General features: G+C 40.3%; 1 protein-coding gene across 1 annotated transcript in view; it reads right to left on the reverse strand.

Moving 5' to 3' along the window:
* The window catches only part of LOC110968382 (cadherin-18-like), a 203,771-nt gene that overhangs the window by 118,943 nt on the left and 57,797 nt on the right, over positions 1-27,031 (reverse strand). Inside the window, exons 2-3 of the mRNA XM_051952957.1 lie at positions 19,032-19,326; positions 4,893-5,012 (exon numbers count right to left, since the gene is read on the reverse strand). Of these exons, the coding sequence (XP_051808917.1) occupies positions 4,893-5,012; positions 19,032-19,326 (415 nt within the window). The remainder of the gene's footprint in view (positions 1-4,892; positions 5,013-19,031; positions 19,327-27,031) is intronic.

Raw genomic sequence — 27,031 nt, forward strand, 5'->3', positions numbered from 1 at the left:
AAGACCGTCGTGCAACTTAGTCCAAGCAGCCGGCCGATGTCCGTCTGTGCTTCGTCCTGTTCCCAGTGTTTTATTACATCCAGTTTAACTTCCATGCGGATGGCTTTCCTTTTCTTCAAAGCATCAGAAGAGTCTATGATGCTTGTGAGCCATAATGACGTTAGCTGGCAATGCGGACGGTTATTCACGCAATGAATCCAATGTGGTGGCAAATGTAAACAAAGCCGACTTATAGCGCCACGTGACTACTGTACATAAGGTATTCATCCACTCCACTCACCAAGTAGTTCCGAGACTGTCCTTGAAAAAACGACCACATAGGTCGTCTGTACACGCCCTTATTATGACCGAGTGTTACGTTTTGAATTTATGCGACCTCTAGCGGTTGAGTAATTATCGACACTCCGGTGTCTCAGCCGAAACGTCACCATGAACAAACTTTGACCTAACCCTAACCCTAACCCTAACCCAACCCTAACCCTAAACCCGCCTTGCGAAAGTGAGGGAAAAGCCGTTTCGTGAATTAAATCCCATAATGCCTTTCTGTCTCCCGTAGGGGCGCTAACCTAAATACGCTCTCATGGGTCGTATTTCAGTTTGAGGGCTTGTTGGTAGTTCCACTGAATCAGTTCCGACGTAACGATGAAACGCCGTACGTTAAACCGAGGACCGGCATGTAATCATTTCCGACGTAACGGCGAAACAACATAAGTCGAGGATTTCATAAACCGAGGACCTCCTGTATATGAATTCCTTTCTATGTGGCTTTCATTACTGCCTTAGCATTACATTTATTACCCTTGTACCTTGACAAGCATGGACTAAACTGGTTAAATTCAAAGTAAGGTGGTTAAATTCAGATTAAAGCCCTTTTTCTGTTGGTCCATTAAATTACTATTAATTGTCAATATTAACTAAAATTAACCATTTCACCATGCCTAATTTAGCGGTGGTATCACCCAGCTCCCTGACAACCACGGTTAAGAAAATTACTGTGCCGAGCTGAGTGTGTGTAATTTGAGTGCGAACGTGGCACATTATTCATCATGTTCTACTTTGCCAGAAGCAGTAAACAGTCATATCGTCTTTTCTACTCAACTGGGAATGCAGTAAGTGCTGCATGAATATCAGTGAAATAATGCAAAGCTCAAAATAACTAGATTTACTCTGAGGCTGTCTCACTGTGAAGCCCGATTTACATGGAGAACCACACACACAGCAGACAGAGCGGTTTGTGTACCGAAACCTCCATTTCTGGCTTCCATTCATACTGAGGAGAATACGCTTTGAAAAGAACTCTCACTGAAGACGCTTTGATATTCTCTGTATGCCGTCTCTACAAGGCCTTCTTCCTCCCTTTAGTGGACGGAGCAACATGACAGGGAAAGTTTTGGAAGAAAAACACAAAGAAGTGAGGCGATGGGGGCACATCGACAAAAGAGCCTTTTTTTTTCATCCGCGGCCTCTTTTCTGAATCCTGTCCGCTCTGACGCATCGTCAACAGCAGCAGCCGTTTGATTTACAATGCACTTAGTTCACTGCTGTGTTACAGCATTATTGATAAGAGCATGAAAAGATAAAAATTTCATCTTTTATCAAGACATCTGCAACACTTCCCTCCCCTCGCATGCCCCACTGAGTGAATTAAAAAGCGCAGTGTCCTGTGAGGCTGTGCAGCACATTATTAGATTTGAACCGAACCGGAGAAGTGGAACCTGAAGTCCCCCGATGAGACAGAGCAGGAGGAGTGACACAGCACATCCAGTGTCTTTTAAAGTAAAAAAAAAAAGTTTGGGAGGAAATAGAAAAAAGAAGTTTCATTCATGGCAACTTTATATTGTTTGAGAAAAGGGTCAAAACGCCTGATGTGACTGTTCTGGAAACATCCATCCATCCATCCATCCTCTATACACCACTTTATCCTCACTAGGGTCATGGGGGGTGCTGGAGTCTATCCCAGCTGACTCGGGTGAAGGCAGGGGACACCCTGGACAGGTCACCAGTCTGTCACAGGGCTACATATACAGACACACAATCACACTCACAGTCACACCTACGGACAATTTAGAGTAACCAATTAACCTCAGCATGTTTTTGGACTGTGGGAGGAAGCCGGAGTACCCGGAGAAAACCCATGCATGCACAGGGAGAACATGCAAACTCCATGCAGAAAGATCCTGGGCTCAGGTGTTCTGGAAACAGATACACTGAATATATTAAGACAACACGTACAGCTCAACCCAGAATTCTCCATTGGAAGATTCAATTTTGAGTTGTTTTTTTGACAAATAGGTCTATTCTGGCCCGAGATGATATAAACATGTGACAAAAGAAGGAAAGACATTATGTTAAAGATGTTAATGACTTACTTGACATTCACACCTTTGAATGAATGAATGTAACACCTTTATTTGGTACTACATCAGACAGTCCACCATGTTCTCCTCATTGCTAACAGGTTTGCTTCCTGTCTCCACTGGGATTGTGTTCCACTCCCCTTTTGCGATGACCTCCAGGTCTTTGAGGTTGGAAGGTTTCTTTGCCATCGCTCTGGTCTTCAGTTTACCTCTGCAGATTCTGGATGAGATTCTGGTCTGGACTCAGAAATGTTCATATCATTTTCTGTTAACCATCGTCATCTAGTTGAAGGATCCATCGCTATCCGAGGCCAAGTTTTTCTGCAGACTATCTGATGTTTCCCTCCAGAATCCTAATGTCGACCTTGTGTCTCGTGATGCTGGATCCATGGTGCAATAAACATCTCCAAAGCTCCACATTCCCACCATGCCTGACGGTGAGGATGGTGTCCTTGGGATGGAATGCATCTCCTTTGTTTCACCAACAGAGCCATGTCCTTGTTGCCAAGCAACTTCATTTTCGTCTCATCTGGCTTTGAAAAAAGATGACCAAAAGCTTTCTTCTTTGTCCAGTTGAGTTTTTGTGCATCTGTCTTGGGGAGTGGAGTCCTTCTTGGTCAGTATCCATGGAGCCCAGCATTATCTAGTAACTGCTGGAGTGACTTCTTGACATGCTGTTACCAGAACTGCTAACTTTCATCAGGATGCTCTCGGTGCTGATCCTTGGATTCTTCTTTGCCTCTAACATTTGTGCCAGTGCTTGGGGTCACTTCTGGCTTCCTACCATGCACTCTGAGAGTTTTCACACTGTAGAACTGCCTGTACTTTTCCATGATGCTTTGCACTGTGGCCACTGGCACTCGACAATACTTGGATTTGGCTTTATATCTTTTCCAAGGTTTGTCAGCAGCCACAGTGTGCAACTCTCATGCAATTTTAGAAAGAAAAAATGTGGGGAAAAACAGAACAACAACAACAACAAAAAAAACAGAAATAGCTAAAATTTGTCACTGACATTTCTAACATATCATCTTCCTGCTTTTGTCAGTTGTTTATGTCTTTTACAGCTAAAGGAAACCCACTGGCCAAATAAAAATTCACTGTAAGTCCAAACTTGCTGTGGGTAAGATTCATTTGTTGCTTACCACTTTATACGAGGAGGATGTTTTGAGCTTGCATGAACTGCTGAACAGGGGATAAAAGAAATAAAGGCCTGTCCCACACAAAAGCCTCTTTTTCTTTGCCACTGATGCAAATAAAGGCCTCGGCCACTCTGAGAATTTACAGTAGCTATCATCCACCTGCCCTGAGGCTGCACTGAGCACTCTGCTGCTGTACAGCACTTCAGTCTGTAAGCAAGCCAGCAGTATTACACCATCTCTTATTCAACATTCTGTACTGAGCAGAGACTTGTATCAATTAAAAAAAAAGGATAACTGAAATAATCATCATAGATTCTCAGTCAAATTTACACTGAAAAATGCACAGCTGATTCTTGAAATGTGGACAGATTGCTGATTTTTCAAATTTTATTCTTAAACATGAGCAAACCTGGGAATCCAGATTGCTCGTGTAACCGTGTGCATGATTTAGATAATCTGTCAAAAGCATAAACAACTTGTTTGGATGGATAATTGAGCACTAAGATGCTGAGAGAAAAGTCCACAGACTCACAGTGGACACGGATGCGACACTCTCTGCTGCCAAATCCCCACATCAGGTGAGAAAGACAAACTGGAAATGACTGAAGTTAGCAAAGGCAGAATTCAGGCATATTTGTCCAAATTTTGACAGAGAAAGAAAAGAAAAAAAATAGAAGATTTCTAAAAAATAAAAAGTAGATATCTGCAGTGGAACCATATCACTGCTGCAGGCGTCTGTTCATTTAGATTTGAGAATATACAAACAATTCATTACTTGTCAAGTGTTTGGCGACTCAAATTACAACTTTGTTATGATGCATGTATGTTCAACTTTGCCAAAAAAGTAAAAATCTGAAACCGAGTAAACGGAACAACCAACTATGGAAAGTGGTGAAAATGCAAAAGTATGGGTATTTTGCTGATCACCTGCAAACACTGAGGTAGAAACAAAAACAAGGAATCAAAAAGTATCCTGACAAAAAATATGAGTCGTGCACAAATGCCTGCAAGGGTTCTTGAATGTCTTTGAGCTGTATGAAGTAAACAACCCGCAGTGCAGCTGCTCTTTCACTAAAATATAATGGAGCAGGTGGAGGATTTCATTTGAACTGCCTCCCTCCACCTGTGACAGCCATCCTCTGAAAGATCTGCAGAGAAACAGTTCACAAGGACTCACCACCTGCATCGTTACCACAATCTGGAATCCTCCTGTAATTAATAGTTTTCTTAAACATTCAGTGGACTCAGACAACAAAAGAAAAGCCACATGCTTTCCTTGGCTTTCTGCATCATTAGCTTGCATACGGTGCTGTTTGTGCCGGGTGATTCCTGGTTACCTTCCTGTTTTAGCGGCAGTAAAAAGCCTTTAAACTGAACACAGAGGCAGCCTTACCTGTCTTGGGGTCAACAGAGAAATAGGGCTGTCCTTCCAGGATGCTGTAAACTATCTTGGCGCTGTTGCCGTACGTCGGATCATCTGCATCTGAGGCCGTCACCTGGGCCACTGATGTTCCTGCACAGAGAAGATATAATCAGTGATGAGTTGGTGATCAGATGAAACCATTTACCACCGACACAAAACGTTTTGTTGAACGCTGACAAAGTCTGAACGGTTACATCCTATAGTTAGAATTTAGAGGGACAGCATGGCTCAGCACAGCAAATCTGTTTAATCTGCCCCATATTTGGTCCATGTGTCGGCAGATACGTTGGGAACACAAGTGGATATTGGGCCATCACAGAGTTTCATCCTGGTGGCTGTGGCAGCATCCATTTGTCAGATGGTGGATACTGTTAATGTCTCTTTGACGGTGGAACTAAAATCAGCAGTAGTCACAGTCTTATTAGTTGTACTACGATTACAGAGCAGTAACACTACTACATGCACAATGTTAAGAAATTTACTTTCAAAATCTTTTGCACTGAAAATTATAGAATACATTCACTTAAAAAGAGTCATAATGTAATCTGTTGGAGTCCAGCGTCTAAAATGTTAGGACACCGTGTAAAATGTGAAATTGAAAACAGAATGCAGTGGTTTGTGAGTCATTTGACCAAAAATGGTACAAATATGAAATGTTGAAACAGAGAATATTTATTGTTTCAAGTTCAAGTTGGGGGCTGCACAGTGCCGTAGTGGTTAGCAGTTTCGCCTTGCAGCAAGAAGATCCTGGTTCAAATCCCGGCCTGGGATCTTTCTGCATGGAGTTTGCATGTTCTCCCTGTGCATGCGTGGGTTTTCTCTGGGTACTCCGGCTTCCTCCCACAGTCCAAAAACATGCTGAGGTTAATTGGTTACTCTAAATTGTCCGTAGGTGTGAATGTGAGTGTGATTGTGTGTCTGTATATGTAGCCCTGTGACAGACTGGTGACCTGTCCAGGGTGTCCCCTGCCTTCACCTGAGTCAGCTGGGATAGACTCCAGCACCCCCCATGACCCTAGTGAGGATAAAGCGGTGTATAGAGAATGGATGGATGGATGGAAGTTCAAGTTGGGACAGGGTCAACAGCAGGCTGGAAAAAATTGTGTAACGCTGAAAAGAACACACAGTTGAACATGTCACAACTAATTAAGTTAATTGGCAGCAAGCCAGTAACACGAATGCTACAAAACAAGCATCCCAAAGGGGCTTTTAGACAGAACAGATAATGAGCAGCTTATCACTCTGTAATACACAAAGAGTTAGACAATTAAAGAATAGTATTTCATAACATAAATTTGCAAAGAAATTGTAGATTTCATAGTCTACACTTCATAATATAATAAAAGGTTCTCAGAGCTGGGAGAAATCTCTGTGGGCAAAGGACAAAGAACAAAACTATCACTGAAAAGTCGTGATCTTTAGCACTGCAGTAACAAAAGAGAAATGGTTCTGGAATGGAAGTCACTGCAGGGGCTCAGAAACATTTCTGAAAACCATCGGCTGGAACGTAGTTTGTCTCTGCACCCACAACTGCAAGTTAAAACTCCATCATGCAAAGAAGACGCCACAGATGAACAAGACTTTGAAATCCCAGCACCTTTTCTGCACCTGAGCTCATTTAAAATGGACTGAAATGAGATGGAAAACTTTCCTGTGGTCGGACCAGTCAAAATTTGGGAAATCATAAATGCATCCTCTGGGATGAAGCGGACAGGGAGCATGCAGCTTGGTCATTCCGGGTTTTAGTTGAGTTATTTTCTTGCCTTTCGGTCAATGTTGCCTCCTTTCTTTGTCTTATTTCCCACCTCTGCGGTTCCCTGATTGTCTCCACCTGTTCCTAATTACTCGGCCTCCCTGGTGTACTCAGCCTTGTGTTTCTCCCTCTGTCTTTGTCAGTTCATCTGTTCACCACCTCTGTGGTTTCTTACACCCTCCTCTTGGTTTATTTTAGATTTTGGATACCTTTTTGTTACTTGAATTTCTTTTGGATAGAACTTTTGATTCTCCTTGATCCACCAGCCGTCTGTCTGTCTGTCTGTCTGCTAGTCTTAGTTCAAATTCCGCCCACCTGTTTTGTCTCTGTGTGTGTTCTGTGTTTGAGATCCTCCTTTCTGAAGTATATATAACACATTGATGATATGAGGGTGCATTAGTGCACGCAGCAGGGGGTATCCTGCACGTCTGTGAAGACGCTAAATAATGCTGAATGATATTTACAGGTTTTAGAGGAATATATACTGCCATCCAGACAATATCTTGAAATAATATGCAGCTGAACCACATTATACTTACAGCGTGGCTCTGTGGCCGCTAAACTGGCCTTTCTGCAGTCCAGACCTGTCACCCACTGAAAACATTGAAAAGAAAAACACAACAAAGGAAGCCCTGAACTTTTCGAGCATTGCTGCAAATCCTAAAACTTTTGCTTTTCAGAACAACGGCAGTCCCTCTCCTCATTTCCCAAAACACTGCAACCAGAGTGTTGGTCAAAGAGGAGTTGATGCAACACAGCAGTCAGAACATCTCAACTTTTTCTAAATCTGTTGCAGGCACTGAATTCTGAAGGAGCAAATATATTTTAGACACCAAATTTCTCAGTTTCACCATTTGATATGTCGTCTTTGGACTGTTTTCAAACACTTACAGGCTTTACAAGATTTGGAAAACCATTGCATCATGTTTTATGTTGGTTTGTTCACCATTTAGCAACCTGCACTGTGTTTACCGTAGTTAAATGAATGAAGTACTTCAGCTTTACATGGCTTTTCATAGCATGTGACACTAGGAATGGATATGACATTCACACAGTGCTGCTGCTAGTTTATGAGGGAAGCCTTTTTGGTTTCTCCTTGACCTTTTATTTTCCACAGTAGTAAGTTAGAATGAACACCAGTAAACAGGATGAAAATAAAAAACTGTCAATTTACACTTCCATAGAACATTTTATTGACACTCTGCTGCCTTGCAACTAATCCCCTTAAAATAAAACGGCACCAGAAAAGGTAGTTTTTACCTTCTTTGAGTTCCCACAGCATGAAAAGGTTGGAAAAAAGATATAAATAACAATAATGTGAATCCACTATACCGCACAGAGCTGAGAAACTAGCTCACACACCAGAGGCTGTAGCTCTCCAACAGTTGTTAAAAAGTTTCTGGACAATTTCTATACTTTTGGAAATAAATGAGTGGATAGAAATGAAGCATACATCATGCATCCAGAGCTGGCAGGGGGTGGGTGAAGACAGAAGGGATGAATGAGCTGCATGACTTGCTGTGAGCTAATATGTTGGTGGTTGTAGAAAACGCTGCTGGTGCAGAAAGGCAACACTTCAGTGCACAGAACTCTGCCAGCTGACTCTAAAATCTCTCATTTACTCAGACATTAAAGTGCCACGGCTGGTTGTTTTAATCCATCCATCACTCTCTTTCTATAATCCAGATTTATGGTTTATTATTTGGGTGCGCATGATCACACATTTGACATATGAACAGTCTTCCAATTTTCATGCTGTGCCCAGGTGTTTAACTTCTGTGAAAATGTAGTTTTAGTTTGAAAGAGTTGTGTTTTATCATATGTATGCCAAGCAAATAAATAACAGAAAATGTTGGCCAAAGTGGTATTAGTCTATCACAAGAGAAATGTCAGACTGAGCTCACAGGTGGTTAATTAAATGTGAGAAAATAGTATATAAAAGCAAAATACAAACTTATTCTAGATGCATTTCTGTGACCACCAAAAATAGGACCTAACAAATCTTTATATTGGAAAAACTAGTAAAAGAACTCCAAAAACCATCAAACCTAGCTACTGTTACAGACATTTGGTTGTAGTTATTAATTATTAATTTCAAATTTATAGTCTAGAATATTTTATGAGTCTGATATCCTGATTCAGTCCATTTTCCTTCAGCTGAACTTGGTGCCCTGATCTTATAATGAGACTGGTTTATGGGAGCCGATTTAATTACACCGACATGTTTGAAATGAAAAATCATTTTTAATCACATAGTGTGATATGTGAGGACTCATTTCCATGACAATGAAGCAAACATCATCTGCTGATCAAGATCATGATTTATGAATAAAAGAGCCAGAAAATGGCCGACCTTGAGTTTGTTGTGATTCAATTTGAAATGAGAACCCAAATGCAGACATATGCAGCAAACAGACAGCTGAAAATCACAAAAGGAGCTTCAAGAAAAAAGTATAGGCAGTGAAAAAAGGCTGGCAGGGCAACAAACATAAAGCCTCAGGAGATCCCGTTATAAAAGGAGAGGCCAAACAAAAGTTCAACAAAATTAATCCAAAGTACAGATGAGAAAAAGGATTCAAAGACTAAAAACAGGGAAAAGGAACATCCTGGGAACTGCAGGGGAAGTGAATTCAGATGTGATGAGATAAACTGACAAAGACAGAAGGAGACAGACATGAAAAAGGTGGGAAAACACAAAAAGGTGGGAAGACACCAAAGGCGGGAAAACACAAAAAGGTGGGAAAACTCAAAAAGGCGGGAAAACTCAAAAAGGTGGGAAGATACACAGAGGGATCAAAACAAATGAGGAACAAGAATCCTGAAAACTAAAAGAAGTGATGAGGAACATCCTGGGAATTGGAAGGGAAGTGAATTCAATAGTGATCAGATGAACCAAGAAAGACAGAAGGCGGCAGGAATGAAAAAGGCGGGAAAACACACAAAGGGATCAAAAAACCAAAGATACATTAGGTAGTTCAATCAAAATACCTGGAAAGGGGCATGAAATATACACACACAGGAGACACAGGGAACTTGTGGAGAAAACAAAAAATGTCATTCTTTCTTGCATACCTAAGTCTGTGTTGTCACTCTAGGACATAATATATCTTTCATTCAACCGACTGTAGATTTGGTATTAATGTTTAATTTCTAGCTCAGAAAATGCTTCTCCCCAAACACATTAGATCAGAATCAAGCGTGAAAACTAAACATAATGTTACTGTCACTGCTCGTGCACATGCCTCTGATTAGAATCTGAAATGAAAACCAGCCACAATCTATTTTCCTTATCAGCGTTAAACCATCTTGTCTCTATGTAAATGTGATGCTAAACCTCCCCCTGAATGCCTTCTATGAGCTGCACAAAAGCGCAGTGTGTGCTGTCAGCAGTGCTCTTATAAAGAGCCACAGCCCATTAGCCTGAGCATGTAGCAGCAGGCAGGAGAAGCCAAAGCTTTTATCCATCTCATTCATCACGGCAGACCTGAAACACATTTGCTTTCATGGCAAAGCTAGCATCAAATGTGAAGATCATGTTAAATTCAGGTTCCTGGAGATGTTGTACGCATTTTCTCACTGATTTTGAGCTTCTTTTTTTTTTTGGAAGTTACTAATAACTTTCTGATTGTTGGGATTTTAATTTTAGGTCAGGTATTGGAGCAAAATCATAAGACTGTCCTTATTTCCAAGGTTTGTGGAACTCAGCATTATGATTTCCTACATACAACCTTCATATACAGATTAAAAAAGAAAAGAAATGATAGTTCATCCTGCAGCACCAGTTCCACTTACCAAAAGTGGCCCACTAGGCGCCTCACGTTCCACGTCCGGCTCCAAGCCAGAGAGCCGGGCTTCTTACCCATTTAGAGTTTGAAAATAGGTTGAGATCGTTTCGGCCCCAAGACCTCGAATCATTCCCTTTACCAGATAAAACTGTGAGACTCTGAGTGCCAGCTGTCCTGAGGGAAACTTCGGAGGGAACCAGCTACTAGACGCTTCAATTTGTCTTTTGCCTCTATAACCAGGTCGGACGACCGATTTGCACATCAGGACCGCTGAAGGCCTCCATCAGAGTTTCATCTGGCTTCACCCTCTGTGTTTGAAAAGAGAATGAGGGGCCAGAGGAAGGACCCCAGCACTCAGTTGTAGTGTACTGTTTTCAAAATCTGATTAAATACTGTAAAAATGTAACAGCATAAGCTTTGTAACTATGACCTATGACTTCTGCTTTGGGACAATTTTTTCATGCAGCTATGCAAAATGATCATTCTGTCTCTGTGTTCCTGAACCACAACCTTCTCCTAATGTTGCACTCTGATCCTGCAGCTATTTCCAAAGCAAATCTCATTTGAGTTCTGCTAAATTTGAAAATTACAATTGGCTTCTGAATGTCAAAGCTTATCACCGCTTTACCAGCTGCTTCCAGTGACGATCGCAGTCAGTTATTGAGTTTAGTTAGCGGCACTTCTTCATTCACTGTCTGCTGTGTCACTGTTGTGTTAATATTTGTTCGTAGCAATAGTTAATAAATGCTTGGTGTGTTGCTTTGTTTGGGAACCTGAAGTCAGTGAAATCAGAATTAATCACCTGTGACTATTTCTGTTTAATATAATTTGATTTAATACATTTTCTGATAATTTGATCTGAAATATTCCAGATAAGACTCGTTCAGATGAGCTAAAAATGTAAAAAAATAAAATGCAAGTGGTGTCCTGATAAATGAATGCAACTTCAATCTTAAAGTGTACTTAGATTGTGCAGATTTATTAGGGGTTGAAACTAATGATTTTGGAGAAATGGCTGCTTTAACACTGCTGCATTCCTCTAAACTTTTAGCCTATCAGTAGCTGTGTTTACTTGCCTACAGATGACCATTTCTTGGCAGTGGCTGGTGTTGGAACCTACTCTACAAGGCCACGATACCTTCTCACAAAACCTCCTTTACTCTTTTCCATCAATAGCCGACCGATGTTCAGAAATCTTGGGATGCTACTGCAGAGTATTTACGACTAACTCTCTCTGCTCACACCCCAAGAAAATCCTCCTGAGCACATGAACATTTTATAAGACATCAAATGCATTTATAGAATCTAAAATATCAACAACCCGTGTATGTAATAATACCAGCACCACTGAGATCCACTCTTCTGCATTATTAATACTTTCACTTTAAGCACTCTTGGTTAATAATATTTACTCCAGGAGGATTCTGAACGTGCTCCAGTTCTCCGTTATTCCCTTCAGCTGTTAATCCTCTCACTCTGACACACAGCTTGATGCAAAGCCTATCATTTCAAAGGTCTAGACTGAGAAATAGTTGGTTCTCTTAATTAAAAAGCAATCGCAGTCTGATAAAGAACACTCCACCACTGCAAACGCCCGCCTGTTTGGAAAGCGCATATATTCCTACACTGTCTAACGCTCACCTCAACCTACACTTCTATTGGCAACTGGGGAGTTACTAGTGAGAAAAACACATCAGAGAGAGTAAATAGTGAAAGAAGTGAGTGTCAGGAGGACAATGAATGAATGAAAGCGAGGGAGATAAGAAGTGAGGACAGAGTAGATGATCTGCCAACCTTAAGATTAGTGGACCTCCTGCTTGATTGATCCATCGGGGGGTTCAGAAAGGAAATATGGGAGGTTCAGGGGATGAAGAGCAGAGTTGGTGGGATAAAGAGCAAATAAAAAGAGACAGAGTCTTTCGGAGAGATGAAATAGAGGCAGCAGCTCAGAAGCAACAAGTAAAGACAGAGAAACGCTGCAGCTGCTCTTTGTGCTCTGTTGGCTGTTCCTACAGTCAGATTTTTGATTGATGACAGCGATCAGTACAGTGTAGCCTACTGACCTCTATGGCTGGAAAAACACAGATTTTTAAATAAACACTCAGGATTAGCACAGTGCACCTAAAGCACAAGACACATGGATGACCGAAGGTGCAAAACATGAGGAGAGATGTTCATTTAAACAGTAAATGTTGTTCCCACTTCCTTTCCTAGTCTGCTTTGGTTCCCAGTCTGTCCCAGTTCCAACACATCCGACCCTCCCAGTTAACACCACGGATATTCCTTTTAAAAAATTCATGCAAAAACTTCTATCAGGTTGAGGGAACCTTGAAAATCTTAAAGCACCACTCCAAATACTGGTTTAGTCGTGACTTTTTGAAGTTCTGAATATCATCATTTTTTCTCACAACTCTCACCAATCGCTTATTTTTCACTGGTTTGTGTTCAAATTTGTGCTGAGCATCCACTAAACCGTAAAGATAATTTTCTACTAAACACTTCTTGCTGAATATTTAAATTTCAATTTCCTAGTTAATTTTATTTTTATAGTACTAATTCATGACATATACTACAGTGGATAAGCATGGGTTGGTACATTTAAAAGACATGATCATGTACGTTTGGTTTTTAAGGTTGTTCTTGGTGATACACCCTTACCTCTTAAGTTTTTATATTCATTGCACCTCTGGAAATACAACCAGGACAACAAGAGCTTCTTCTAGAAAATGTTTGATTCTGTCTAGTATTAATATATTTGTATCATACCAAGAATTTATTCAACAGTGCATGAAACACTGACTGTCACAGATCTTTCTAAATATAGCTTTAGAGCTGAAAATTCCACTTTCTAAAGTGTTTTGCCTCCTTATTTAACCAAGAAAGATTATATGAACTCGTTGAAAGTTTATTTTTAATGGCAAAGTGTCAATGTTCATCCCTCACACACACTTCAAACTGAAAGATGTTACATTATTCCATTGTGTAATATTTCTCTGAACATATCTAATTTCCCACTTCTCACTGGCTGTAACATCACATTCAGCTGACTTCAAGGTTTCCCATCTCTCTGAGACACCTACACTCGCCGGTCACTTTATTTCATAAAGCTGTGAACTCTGATGCTGTTCAACACAACAGCTCCACCATAAATTCTTCTTTTATGAAGCTTCTACGTTTTCAGTTTTTGTTGACGTTGTCAAAAAGGAGATGATTCAGTTTGATGTTCATGACTGAGGTTTTAGTAGACGCTGGTTAAATTTCATTGCAGATATATAAAAATGAAATATGTTTTATGGCTCCCCGCGACCTTCTGTGGGATAAACCAGGAAGTGTTGACGGATGGGATGGATGTTAAATTAGTCCATTATTTAGCAATTTTCTACGCTGACAAAGTCAACAAAAACTGAGAATGGAGAGGCCGAGTAGGAGGAGGATTTATGGCAGGTGTACCTAATAAAGTGGCCGCTGAGTTTAGGCGTCACTCAGAGATAGCAAACCTTGAAGTCAACACAGTTTAAATATGTGAAATAAAACCACTGAATGTGATGCTGCAGCTGGTGAAAGCACAGAAATAGAGCAATTCTCACAAAAAGTATTGAAATTCAATGATAAAAAAGTAATGAAACATCAATCACAGATGTCTTTATATATCTGCAATTAATACTCACAGTCAAGGAAAAAAATATAGTAAAAATACCTCAAAAAGAAATGTCTTTTTTCAGTTTATTATGCAGGTTTAAATAACTTATTGATGTGACAGAGCTATATGATACTGCACAGAATCAAACAATGGTTGAAAAAATATGAAAACTAGTCAAAGTAAAAACTTTTGACTATTAAGTTCAGGTAGAAAATTACTTATTGCTATTAATTTAACTACTGAGAAACCACCAGGACCAGCGGTTTAGTTGCAGATTGTCTTTAGGGTTTCATGGATGTTCAGAACAAAGTATGATCCAATTAAGTGACCAATCAGCGAATGAAAGTGTTTAGAGAGAATCTGATGGCAAAAACTTAAAAAATTAGAATTGAAATATGTTCAGAGCAAAGCTTTAGGATTTTGCAGGGTCCCATGAACTTCACAGACTTTTTGAACATGATTTATTTCTCTGAAAATCCCTAACAGGAACCGGAAAGGTGAGGTGAGTTGGCATGAGATGACCCTTCTGTTTTCATGTAGTATGTGTGTAGAAGTGGTTATTTGCATCCATCTGGTTGGAAAATACATGACATACATACTATTCTGTGTCTTTTTGATCTTGCAGATGTGCACTTGTGTTATTCTGAAGTGCCACTGAGTGCTCTTGTGCATCTGAAGGGTTCATTTGCAAAAACAGTTGTCTGTATTTTGATTTATTTTTCCAAACCATGTTTTTCAATTATGCACTCCAGGGAAGAGGAATACAACTGCTGTTGGGCTGTTTCAGTACAATCACTCTCTCTCTCTCTTTTCTGAAACTTTTCCCAAATATGTGTGCTTTTTTTTTTAATGTGAAAAGGAATAGCAACCAAACTGATGTTGGTTTCTGCATCTCAAGAATGACTTTCATCAGTTTCTTGCTAATGAACTCGACCAGTGAAGGAGATGCATGTGCAAACATCTTCTGCATAATCTAAAATCACGCTCTGTTCCCAGATGGGGGATGTGCATCCTTGCATGTCAGTGCTGTGCAAAATTAGCACATATTTAATGAGCATCTCAGCAACACACTGCTCTTTTTTCTTCATTTTCTGTCTGGTATAAAAGCGTGTTTTAAAAAAGCTCAGGATTTCGAAATAAATATTTTCACAAAAATTGTTTCCATTATTATTTCACCCTCTGTAGCTGAGATGTCTTATTGCTGTTTAAATAAAGGCTGTTTTTTGTTTAGTTCTAATTAGCACAGGTAGTCTAAATGGATGTGAACCATCACGGTAGGTGGTAAAATGTTAAAACGTCATTATTCCAACAACAAAGGTGACACAGAAAGAGGTCCCAGGAAGCTGCTATTAAACGAGCTGGAAGCCCGACGGGAGCGGAAGCTGCTGAACTAAATAATGCTTGTTTTGATGTTGAATAACGAACTCATATTTATGCAGCGAGTACAGCTGTGGGGACAGACAAGCTAAAACTTAAAGTTAATTCAAAGGTAAAAGAACAAATGGCGCGTGTTCACAACTGTTCTGTCACAGTGTGAGTCACCAGCATCAGAACAAGCGAATAATTTGTCTTTGAATTTACTTATGTACGTAAGATGCAATAAGGTTTTCACTGCGGGGAGACGGAGGATGAAGAGAAAGGATAACAGACAATAAACTGAATGCTGTTGTTAATTTCATCTTGGGAGACTGAAATGAAAAATATTCCTTGATGACCTATTTTCCACGGCAGAAACAAACCTAAACAAAAAACTCATTTTTTAAGATGGAAACTGCGTGCTTCATCAACGAATAGAAACTAAACAACGGTGTTCAAGACGGACAAAAGAACTAATTACCTTTTTATGCCAAAGTGTTTTTCAAATAGCTGCAGCATCTGTGGATCTACACGCTGCGGCTCCTGATCAGAACTTCTCTTGTTCAGTAGATTTGTCAGTTGTATTTCTGGTAGGTAGCCCTTTAAGCTGCAGTCAATTCCAGCCATTTTCAATACAAAAAATTGCTAATATTTTATTTGTAAATAAAAATATGATGAGAAATACAGGGAATATTGGACGGGCATCGCGAGGTGCATTTCCTTGAAAACGACCGATTCATGGATTTTATACCAACTTCAGGACATGTTTTGGACAAAACAGTTTACTGGCTTGTTCCGTCTGGATGTAAAAAGTTGGATTATGGCCGTTTTTTGTGGAATATTTTCATCTGTGTATAATAATGAACCCGCAAATGTGAGTCACGCTGTGTACGTTAAAGCCGTGTATAGAGAACGGATGGATGGATATTCGTTGTTTGTCGGACAAATGTGTTTATATTACCCGCTGTGGTAATCGCATCTGAAAGTGGTTTATACCGGCGGATTCATGAGAATCTAAGCTTTCCATGGGTGTATAGTGTTTGTATAATCGCGTTTTCAGCTTCAGACATTTAAGGAAATGCTTATGCAGATCTCAAAGCGTCCCATGGGCGGGACACTGATTAAGAAGCTCCTTACGTTCAGTCATGTCTGAGGCACTAAAGTTATCTGGATGCTCTGGAAAGTAAACAGATTTCTTTCTTCTTTTTTTTTTGTCTGCATTTATTCTCATTGTTTAACTCCACAGAAGGGGTGTCAACACTTTATGAGATTAATGCATATTCTCGTCTTGCAGCCAGATATTTTATTATTTAGTGCATGCATGTGACCATCACCACCCCTCCCTGAAAGCTAAGCTGACACTCTTTATTAGAATTCCCTGTTAAGAGCCAGGGAGGGCAGTGCTACACCTCAGTGGTGACGTGAAGGGAAACAAAGGGTGGACAGATTTCTAAACTAAACTCATTTACCAATGACAAAGAGAAGCAGCAACAAAACAGCTGAGACAGACTATGAACATTAAGACATCATCCCACATCTAAGAAAATGTCCGTAAGTTGAACCCTGCTAATGTAACACAGTTGAAGTGGATGTAATGTTAATGTTATAGTTTCTTTTGTCTGTCAGAAAGAGGGAGTCAGTTCCAAAATTAATGATGCAGCTTCCCCCTGCATTAATGTTTTTGTACCATCTTCTTAGGCTGAACCCAGACTATAAACACGGCTTTAGTGAACTAGTGAGTGAATCAGCTACGGAATGAGCAGCCACTCTTCACTGAACAGACCACGCAGCTTCAGAGATACTAATACTAGGTTAGCCAGATGGACGGAGAGAGAGCAGCTCCGAGTCTGGAAACGTTAACTGCATTTACTGAGGAGAGTCGTCTGCTGCATCAAAGCAGAGTCTTTTTTCACTAACCTTAACACAGACCGGAGTAACACAGGTAACCATAGTAACCGATGGTGTCAGTGGCCTTAAAGTGCATAGGTGGTATAAAAATGAATCAAAAAGAAGATGAAGATTATTTTTGTTGACTTTAACTGAGAAAAGTCACATAACAAAAACGGATAATCAAAAATCTAAATCTAAATCAACATTAATGCTGCTAATGGCACACTGAAGTGCACCATCATTAGGTGGATCAATACAGAACTAAGGGACTTTGTCCATGGGATATATCCTGCATACATTTTCATTAAAAGTAAAAAAATTTAAAAACTACTGTTTTTTTTATGTTCATTATGATCATGTCTTAACAAATTCCATAATTACTTATTATGGAAACAATCACTTATTAATTAAAAATGACTGGATATCACTAAAATGTCAACTAAATAACCGTCTGAATTTAACACCAACCACCTTCTAATGAGCTAAACAATAATAAAATGAGCTGATTCACAAATAGTTTGGATTGTGTTCTTTTATTAAGGTGAGATAATCATGGCAGATATTTATTTTTTTTGCAATGTATCAAATTTTATATGGAAAATAACAAATTAAATCCCTTTCCACTAAGTTCCCTGTTCCAAAAACTCCTCTCCAGGAAGTGTGTTAATTCCAGATCACATGACCTGCTCCACATGATGTCATTTCCTCCTGAAGAAAAGACTGGCCAGACTCCAAGGCTTTCTGACTTATTTCATATAAAGTAGTCAACAGGTTTACTATGATATCTTTAGAAAGAACTTTACATTTTACTCAGATGCATATATAATTTTTAGAATCTTTCTCTAAAATGCCATGTGGTGTTTGGTTATGGGCGGCCATGTTGATTTTAAGCCAGAAAACAGCAAAAATGTCAGCTATGTTACTAAAAGTCCCACAATTATATTGGCCCAGGTGGTAATTGTTGCTCAAAGGTTTCGGTTTTGGGATTGAACTGGGTCAGATCAGAAGTTTGGGGGTTGGAGCCCCAGCACCACCAACCTGCCACTGTTGGGTTCTGGAGCGAGGCCCTGTCATGGTTCTTCCTTCCTCAGAACTTCCTACAAAGGTAAATTTACAATTTACTTTATCAGACGCTTTTATTCAAAGCAACGTACATGCCTGAGAGTAGATACAAGAGGTTGGCCTAACCCTAACTCTTGCCTAAGGATCCTCACTGGACAATTGACTGGGATTTGAACGTCTGATCTCCCGTGCCAAAATCAGGTGTGCTAGCCACAGAGCAATCCAGCAACACTTCAGTGCCGTCCAAGCAATGTCCAATGACAACAGAATGCTAATTAAGTTGAATTTAATCTCAATTCCAAATCATGAGGCCTTCACTGCTCAAATCTCGCAACACTGATTGTTCCAGTACCTTCCAGTCTTTGAGAATCCTTCATTTTGAGTGTAGACAGAAAACCACCCACAGATCAAGCAAACAACGTTGATCATCCCATTCTTCCATCCCAACATGTCAAGGTCTGTATAGATGTTGACATGAAAAGCACAAGATGCAGCTAATATCACTAAAATAAAAGTACTCTGTGTAGGTGAACCAACATGGTTTACTACGACACCTAACCGAGTCATCACTAATGTTCCTGGTTAAACCAATCAGAAAAAGCTGTCTGAGCCTTCTGTCTTACCAATGTCGGACATCTCAGGCACTGTGGCTGAGGACGGTCCGGTGGGGAACGTTGGAGCGTTGTCGTTGATGTCCTGGACCTTGATGATGAACTCTGACTCTGCCTCCAGCGAGCGGTTGGTCCAGCGGTCGATGGCCCTCGCATGTAGGACATAATGAGACTTGCTCTCGCGGTCCAGGCTCTTGGCGGCGTGGATGTCACCCGTCGTCTCGTCAATGATGAAGATAGACCCGGCCCCCTCGCCAGACAGGATGTAGCGCACGGAGCCGTCGCCCTTGTCGGAGTTGGAGTGGAGCTGTGGAGAGAAAAGGAGGAAAACGAGTGAGGGAGGGAGCGCCAAAGTGGCTGACAAGTATGTAATGCAGAGTAATAGCCGCGTGTCAAGATGAGTGGTCAGTTAATGGTGAGGAGCGGGCAATGAGAGGCGCAGCTATCCAATCAGGACGGGAGAGGCAGGAGGATGCTACTGGAGGATTTGGAGTGTGACAGGTTGTATAAAAGGTTCAGTATCTGAAACAAGTTGCTGTCACAGTAAATGGGGAGAAAAAGGCAAGTGTGACAGAACACGTTGTACGACACAGTCTGCCCTGAGCTGGAGGTGTCACCGAGGAAATTAAGGACCAGGACAGAAAGACAGATAAGTAGCAGGGGAAGCGACAATGAGACAGCCTGATAAATAGGATTCCTGTATGACTGGAAAGTATCTGAGACAGTCTGTTGTGCCGCAGTGAACTCGTGCTGACTTCAAAAGAGTTTGAAGTTTGAAGGCTCTGAGTAATGTGCTGTAAAAGGCACGCGTGTTGTACAACATTAACTTTCCTTAAAATATAAAGGACTCCACTTGGAGCATGTAAAGGATGCATAATCTCCTAATAAAACATGTTCTTGTTTCTTCAGCTTTCTTAATCAGAAATACATTAATTAGAGGCAGCTTAATCATATAAAACAATGTGAAATCCACTAAAGTCAAACTAAACGTTGCCAGTTAGCTTTTAGCTAGCTAGCTGTTTGCTCGTTATGAGCAGGACTGGTTTTGTTGATTTTCTTTTTGTGGTATAATTTAAAATCTAAATTTGTCTCAATTTTGTGATCCACCATTCTTAGTTATTTAGACATCAAAAGATATCAAAACGTATTTTTAAATTTAATCCTCTGAAACCCCCAAACCTGCTGGCATTAATTTTATCTGTCTGCACCAAAATTACACTATTTATCAGACCCAGAAACTGTAAAAACAGAAAAAAAATCAAGGTTTTCACATTTCTGACGGTGCTTGAACTACCCACAGTTCATTCAGGAAAAATAACCAAATCCAAAATTAAAACCGAGATGCATCACCAAATTTATTTCATCGGTTTATTTGTTTTAAATAAAACAAAAATTATGCACTTGACTTTACAACTGAGGAGCAGTGATAGATAGAAACGGCCACAACAAAGACTTTTCAGGTGAACTGCAGGCTGACAGCAAGAGAGTTTTGGAGAAAAAAGCCCTCCTTGATCAATAAAATAAATGCAGCATGGCTCAAAAACAGGAGCAAGTTGTCAGCAAATTCTTTTTTAGATATATTCAGGCTGGTGAAATGTCTTCCTCTGCTCGATGTACAGAGTAATGTTAAGACTAGGAGAAAGGTAATTAGTAAAATAACAAATGTGAATGCCTTAAAAAATGTTGTACATGTTTTTTCAATTTTGTAAAAAAAAAAAAAAAAAGATAATTTGATTTGATTAATTTTAAAAATTAATTTAATAAAGGATTTTTCCACCGCCGTTCAAAAGTTTAGGGTCACTTAGAAATGCTCTTGTTTGATTTTTTGTCAGTGAAGATAACATTAACTGAAAGATAAATCCAGTGCAGACATTGTTAATGTGGTAAATGACTATTGTAGCTGGATACGGCTGATCTTTAGTGGAATATCTCCATAGGGGTACAGAGGAACATTTCCAGCAACCATCACTCCTGTGTTCTAATGCTACATTGTGTTAACTAATGCTGTTGAAAGGCTCATTGATGGTTAGAAAACCCTTGTGCAGTTATGTTAGCACATGAATAAAAGTGGGAGTTTTCATGGAACACATTTAATGGCCTGGGTGAACCCAAACTTTTGAACGGTAATGTGTATATATATAACTTAATTATCCCTCAGAAGAGATATTTCTGAGTTTTCTCCATGTTTGTGTTCTTTCTTTAGCAATGCCAGACTTTATATTGTCATGAAAACTCTATGTAAGAATGAGATAAGTGACCTAAAAGCCCAGTTGGAGTTCAGAGAGTTAATAAAAATGGACAAACAAGTCACCTGGGTTTAGTTAAACCTCTCTCACCATGCAACTAGCACTGAGCCACTGCAGTTCGTTTTACCTCTGCTTTGTGGTTAATGTGTTTTTTAGTTGTTCCTTAATTGTCAGCTCCTCTGTTATTAGTTTTATGGTCAACAATGTGGTCTTTGAATAATCCTGAGCACTATCATGTGGACAAATACAGTTAGATCTCCCTCCTGCCTGTGGTCTTGTGGTGTTAACTACCAATTAAGGCCTGGGTCAGTCAGAGAAGAACACCACTAACTGCAGCTGTCTGGCTACATCCTCTGCTGCAGTCAGAGTGTGTCCCTGACAGCTCAGAACATCACAAGTGGATCCTTGTGCTTCACTTGCTGCATATCTTTTGTCTTTTTTTCTTCCCGCAACAAACTCTTGATGGATTTCTCTCCTTCAGAGACTCTCATGGACTGAGAGATCCTTTGCGCCCCTGAGACGAAGAGTTTCACTTCAGAAGTCAGAGAAATGCTGCTGCTGTTGATGCCTTTGTTACCTGATCTAAAATGCTAAATACTTTATTCACAGTATGCAGATTTACACCCATTAGAACTGAAGAACTTAGCCTTCTAACTTCACTTTAATACAGATCTGATGCTGATACCGGTTCAGTGTGATTGCTTTGTTATTCAACAAATGTGTGATGTAGCCTGAGTTTATAATTTGTTATTCGTATCCTTTAGTTAATCTGAGAAGCCACATCAACTCATGAATAGTGATTTGAAACCAGCTTTATTCTGAATGGCATAAACAGTACGTGTATTCTCATAAATAAGGCTTAATCTGAGGACATCTTTTCCACCTGAGGTGAATGAAAATTCATTTAAGTGACTACATCTGTGGATTCTTTATTGCATAAAAGTTTTAAGGCTGAACTCATGTAACCAGCTTCATTTCTGTTCCAATAAAGAAAGGCATCTAAATGTCAGATTCTGGTCTTGAAGCAGCCTCTACGTGTCGTTCCTACGCTTTCACCTTTGCAGCACAGTGCAGCTCTTTGTGTGCTTTGGGCTTCATGAAATAAAACCCTCCCAGGTTATAGGCATAAACGCTGAGTCTTATCTCAAATTATCTGTGACAGTGACTCACTTTACGTTATCTTTCTGATTCCGTACAGTCAGATACTGCGGCTGCTGTTTAACACGCTGCACATGATGGGATCTATAATCACCCCCCTCCTATCTATCCAATAATGGCCAATAGGACGTGAATGACACAATGACAGGCTGAGCAGAGAAAACCAACCTTGTCATTCCATACGAGGCTGGACTGACTGGGGAATTCATGAGAATCTACAAACACCATCTGTTCTTTTTCTAACTCAGAAACACAGAAAGAAACGCTTGTTCATCCTCATGTCCCGTTTATAGCTGCCGGATAGGATCTGGTCCATGGGAACTATGGAGTTACACCTTATACTAGAATGTATTCCTCAGTCTGGCTGATCTGATTGGCTTCTGATCCCAGTGGATCACCTTCATTTACACCCTTTATTAAGAAGCATGCTTACTTATCCAGAAAAGCAGCTTTGTGCTAGATGTAAATGGGGAGTGAAAGTTATACATTACTGATGATTCAAATAGCTACAGTCTCACAGCAAGTCTGACACTAACAAAGCCTCTGAACTTGTACTGCATAGATGGCTTTAGTTAGAATAAATACACCGCTCAGCCATAACATTAAAACCACCAACAGGTGAAGTGAATAATATTTATCATATAGGTTTCAATGCAATACACTGCTGTCAAACCTTGGGTCCTGGTGTTCATGTGGATGTCACTTTAGCCTGTACCACCTAAACGGCACTGTCAGAAACAGCTTGAGGACCGCGACCAGGAGTCCAAAGCATCGATTCTATCTCCAAGATCCCCAGATCTCAATCTAAACTAACATCTGTGTAATGCATCAGAACAAACCTGATCCACAGACACCCCAACCTGCAACCTACACGACCCAAAAGATTTAACGCCACCATTCGGACCACACCACACCCAACATTTTGGTTTTGACAGCACAAGGGGGACCTACACAATATTCAACATGTGGTTTAATCCGCGTATATACTAAAAAGGCAAACTACAAGTCTTGTGATCAATCCAAACCGAAGCCTCACAGCTTTAGATGTTGTGACACCATAACCTGGTACCATTAAAACTGACAAAAATGTGCTTTAGTTAAGGTGAGTGGTGACTCTTTGAGATGTTTTCCACTTGGGGGGCTGCTTTAGTCCTATAAGTACACATCTGAGACTGTTCGCCACTACAATAACTCAAACAGCGCCACCAAACAACGGCAAGGAGAGGCCATAGCACCGCTGAAATGTCACTGGCCAACCCAGAACCGATTAGTATACATCGAGTTTGTTCATTGAAACTCTAATGTCCAAGTTTCAGTGAATTCATCGCCTTGTGAAAGCAGCTTGAAATCATGAGCAGCATGTAACAGCAGTCGGTTGGTTCTGCTGTCTTTGCTCAGTAAACTGTCAGCTGACCTGCCAGTCAGCCTTACTCCCCGTTTTCCCAGAGGATGCTCATGATTTTGCAATGAAAGAAATCCCCCTACCTTTTCCCCACAGACCCCCATTAGAAAGTAAAACATCTGTAAAACTGTTGACAGCACACCTCGGCTTGTTTTACTCTTCCTGTTATGTATTTTGAATCCATGGAGGTTTCATATTTGTAGAAGTCCCCCAGTGCCTCGAACAGTAAGTTTTATTTCTGTAACATCAGCATGTTGTGAAATCGATGAGCCAAATGGGAACAGGTCCAGTGGGGAAAACGCTAATGAGCATTTGCAGTGGCAACAAACCCGGAAGCTTTTTTTTTTTGGATTATGTGCCACTCATTCAAGTGAGTTTTGCCATGTTTGAGTCCAGTACGCAGTCCTAGTTAATACAGTGATACTGGCTGCCCTTTACATGCTGAGTTGGTGTTCGTATTTTAAAAATGAGAGAAAAGATCTGATGCATAAAGTAAAATAAGTTCTCAGCTTTACTTAGGGGAGAAGTTAGCATTTTGAAAGACTCATAAAATATAAATTACTTTCCTTAAATACCCCCAAAATCTTAACAATTACACATAGAGGTGTGAACTCAATTGGCAACATTATACCCAAGCTTTAAGTGCTGTTTATATTGGTCTTTGCAGTATAATTATATGCTCCACGTTTCACCTCCATAGTTCATCATCTACCAGTGTAAGACATCAACTGCTTGGACATGCGTGAATGTTCTTATTAACGTGGTTGCCAGCCTCGATGATGTACACGAACAAGCGACGTCTTTGTTTGACAGATGAGTGTGTTGACCCTCCACCTGTTCTGCACAAAGACATGAATGTGTTCACATGAGTTAATTTACAAACACACCGTCATAAGACCTCGTGTCGGCAGAAGAAGAGATTATTTATTGGGCAGTAATCATGGCATAAACTGACCTTTTCGCTGCAAGATGACCAGCGTTTGACCCCGGTGAATGCACCGGAGAAGGGCAAACGCGCATAAAGCTGGCATTCTTCAGAGGATCAGAAAGGACAGATGAGGAGCAAAATAGCTGACTTAGTTGTGCAATTATTTCTTTTTAACTTGTATTAAGACGTTTGTGGGAGAATGAGAGTGACTCGGTGACTGACTGGATCCACTTGTGCGTCCAATAAAAGTCAAAGGACTCTCCCCTGTCTGATTATTAATTCAACACAATGAAATGACGATTGTAGTGTGAACATGTGCAGATATTAACACAGTACTGTGTGAGAGGATGGATACAGGCTGTAAATATGATTACATCTGATGTAAATTCAAGATCTTTTTACCATTGTGAAAGTAAAATCCATCATGAAGGTCTCATTTATTTTATGTACATGTATCTTGATTTTTAGTGAACTATTTCCTGTGAGCAACTTTCATGTAGCTCTGCTTAAAATTTGGAAGAGGAGTCAAAAGGCTGAGATAGATATGTTTAGGGTTAAAGGTTTTTAGGCATTTCTAACATGGAATGGAAAACTATTAGCCTAGCCGCGCTAGACAACCCACGGCAACGAATTTAATTCTCTGCCAGGGTGGGTCTAGTTACCCTCCATAAGGCTCGAGGCTGGATTCTCCTAAAACTGGCCGGACCAATCACCATGAAGTGTAGAGTCAGAAGGCGGGCGTAACTAAGTGACGACAGAGGCGTGACGATTCTGACAGAAACAACCGGCGCACAATAAACAGTTATCTTTCGACTCGACTTTGGCCACAGCCCGTAAAGATTTGAAGCTAAAATTCAACTTGAAAGATAAACAAAGGACGGCACTGAAGTGTTTCATTGAGAAGAAAGACGTATTTGGACTTATGCCGACGGGATATGGCAAATCCTTAATATACCAGTTGGCTCCGCTGGTTGGGAAGCTAATGGGACTTAGCCACAATCCGCCGGCGCTCTCGGAACTCCGTCAGCCTATTTGTTGCGTTGACTGGTTGTATACCTACCCAATTGCTGCAGAGGGATTTGATAGACAACCTTTGAGCCCGCCTCCCTCCCTGTTGAGCTTCCCTAGACCCTTGTGCCATCAGAAACATGGGTGTAGCATGGCTAGGGTAGAAAACTATACTATCAGGTTTAAACTTAAAACTTATTTACAACGAGCCAATAGGAAAAGAGGCTGTGTTCACTATTAAAGCTTTTACATTTATTCTTCCTCTTTGGGGGAAAGAGCAGTGAAATCTTTCCCCCATGCTGAGTAAGGTCTGTCCCCACTGAAATCCTCTTATTGTTAACAAAATTAAAATTATGGACAACCCAGCAGTGTGCTTGTTTTCTTAGTCAAGGGTAAAACTTGGGGGATGTAAATGATCCCCGACACCATCAACACACAAAGACAAGCAGCTTGCCTTGTTGGAAATGTCACGCGGTTTTATTTGATATGTGCTACACCTGACTGCTATAAATACTTTATTAGAAGAGAAGTTCAATTCAGAAGAAGAGATTTGATTTGGATGCAAAGTGTGTCCGTTGGGCTTTGAGGACCAATGTCTCGTTTCCACACATCTTTGTTTGGTGTCTGCAGTTTCCTATAATATACATGCTTAGTCGACTGGTGTTTAACACGTCCATGCGGTTTTTACAGATAGTAGCAGACAAACATTAATTTTATTATGCTTTTTTGGGTACAATGTGCTAAAAGTTAAAGATGACATAATTACAGCAAATGATGTTAAACTGAAGAATAGAGTGAGGAGGCGTGTATGAGCTACATAATGATGAAGGTTCTGGTAATGACTGATGCTCTGATGGTACGCTGTGTGTCTGTGCAGGACACATACACACACACACACACACACACACACAGCTGGAAGATCACAAAGTATAACCTGTAACTTTGGTGTGAAGATAAATGCTTTGTAGAAAATGACATGTGGAGTACTCACAACATACAAAAATAGTGTAAAGGATATCATTTTTAAAAGAGATGCATCAGAAACATAGTCTTACATAAAGGTATAGTATGCATAAAATCTGCCTCAAAATAACAGGACAAAGTTTGAACTCGTCTGGGCATGTTCTCTGTGAAACATGACCTGCTGATAACCTACTGTGCATGTCCTCCAACAGATTTAGAAAAGTACAGTGTCATCATATGCCCTATGAGCGTGGAGAAATGACACAAACACAGCTCAGTAGCTTTAGTTTTTCTTTGGGTGTGAATC

Source organism: Acanthochromis polyacanthus, chromosome 9 (assembly GCF_021347895.1).
Source record: "Acanthochromis polyacanthus isolate Apoly-LR-REF ecotype Palm Island chromosome 9, KAUST_Apoly_ChrSc, whole genome shotgun sequence".
In the NCBI taxonomy this organism is placed as follows: Eukaryota; Metazoa; Chordata; class Actinopteri; family Pomacentridae; genus Acanthochromis; species Acanthochromis polyacanthus.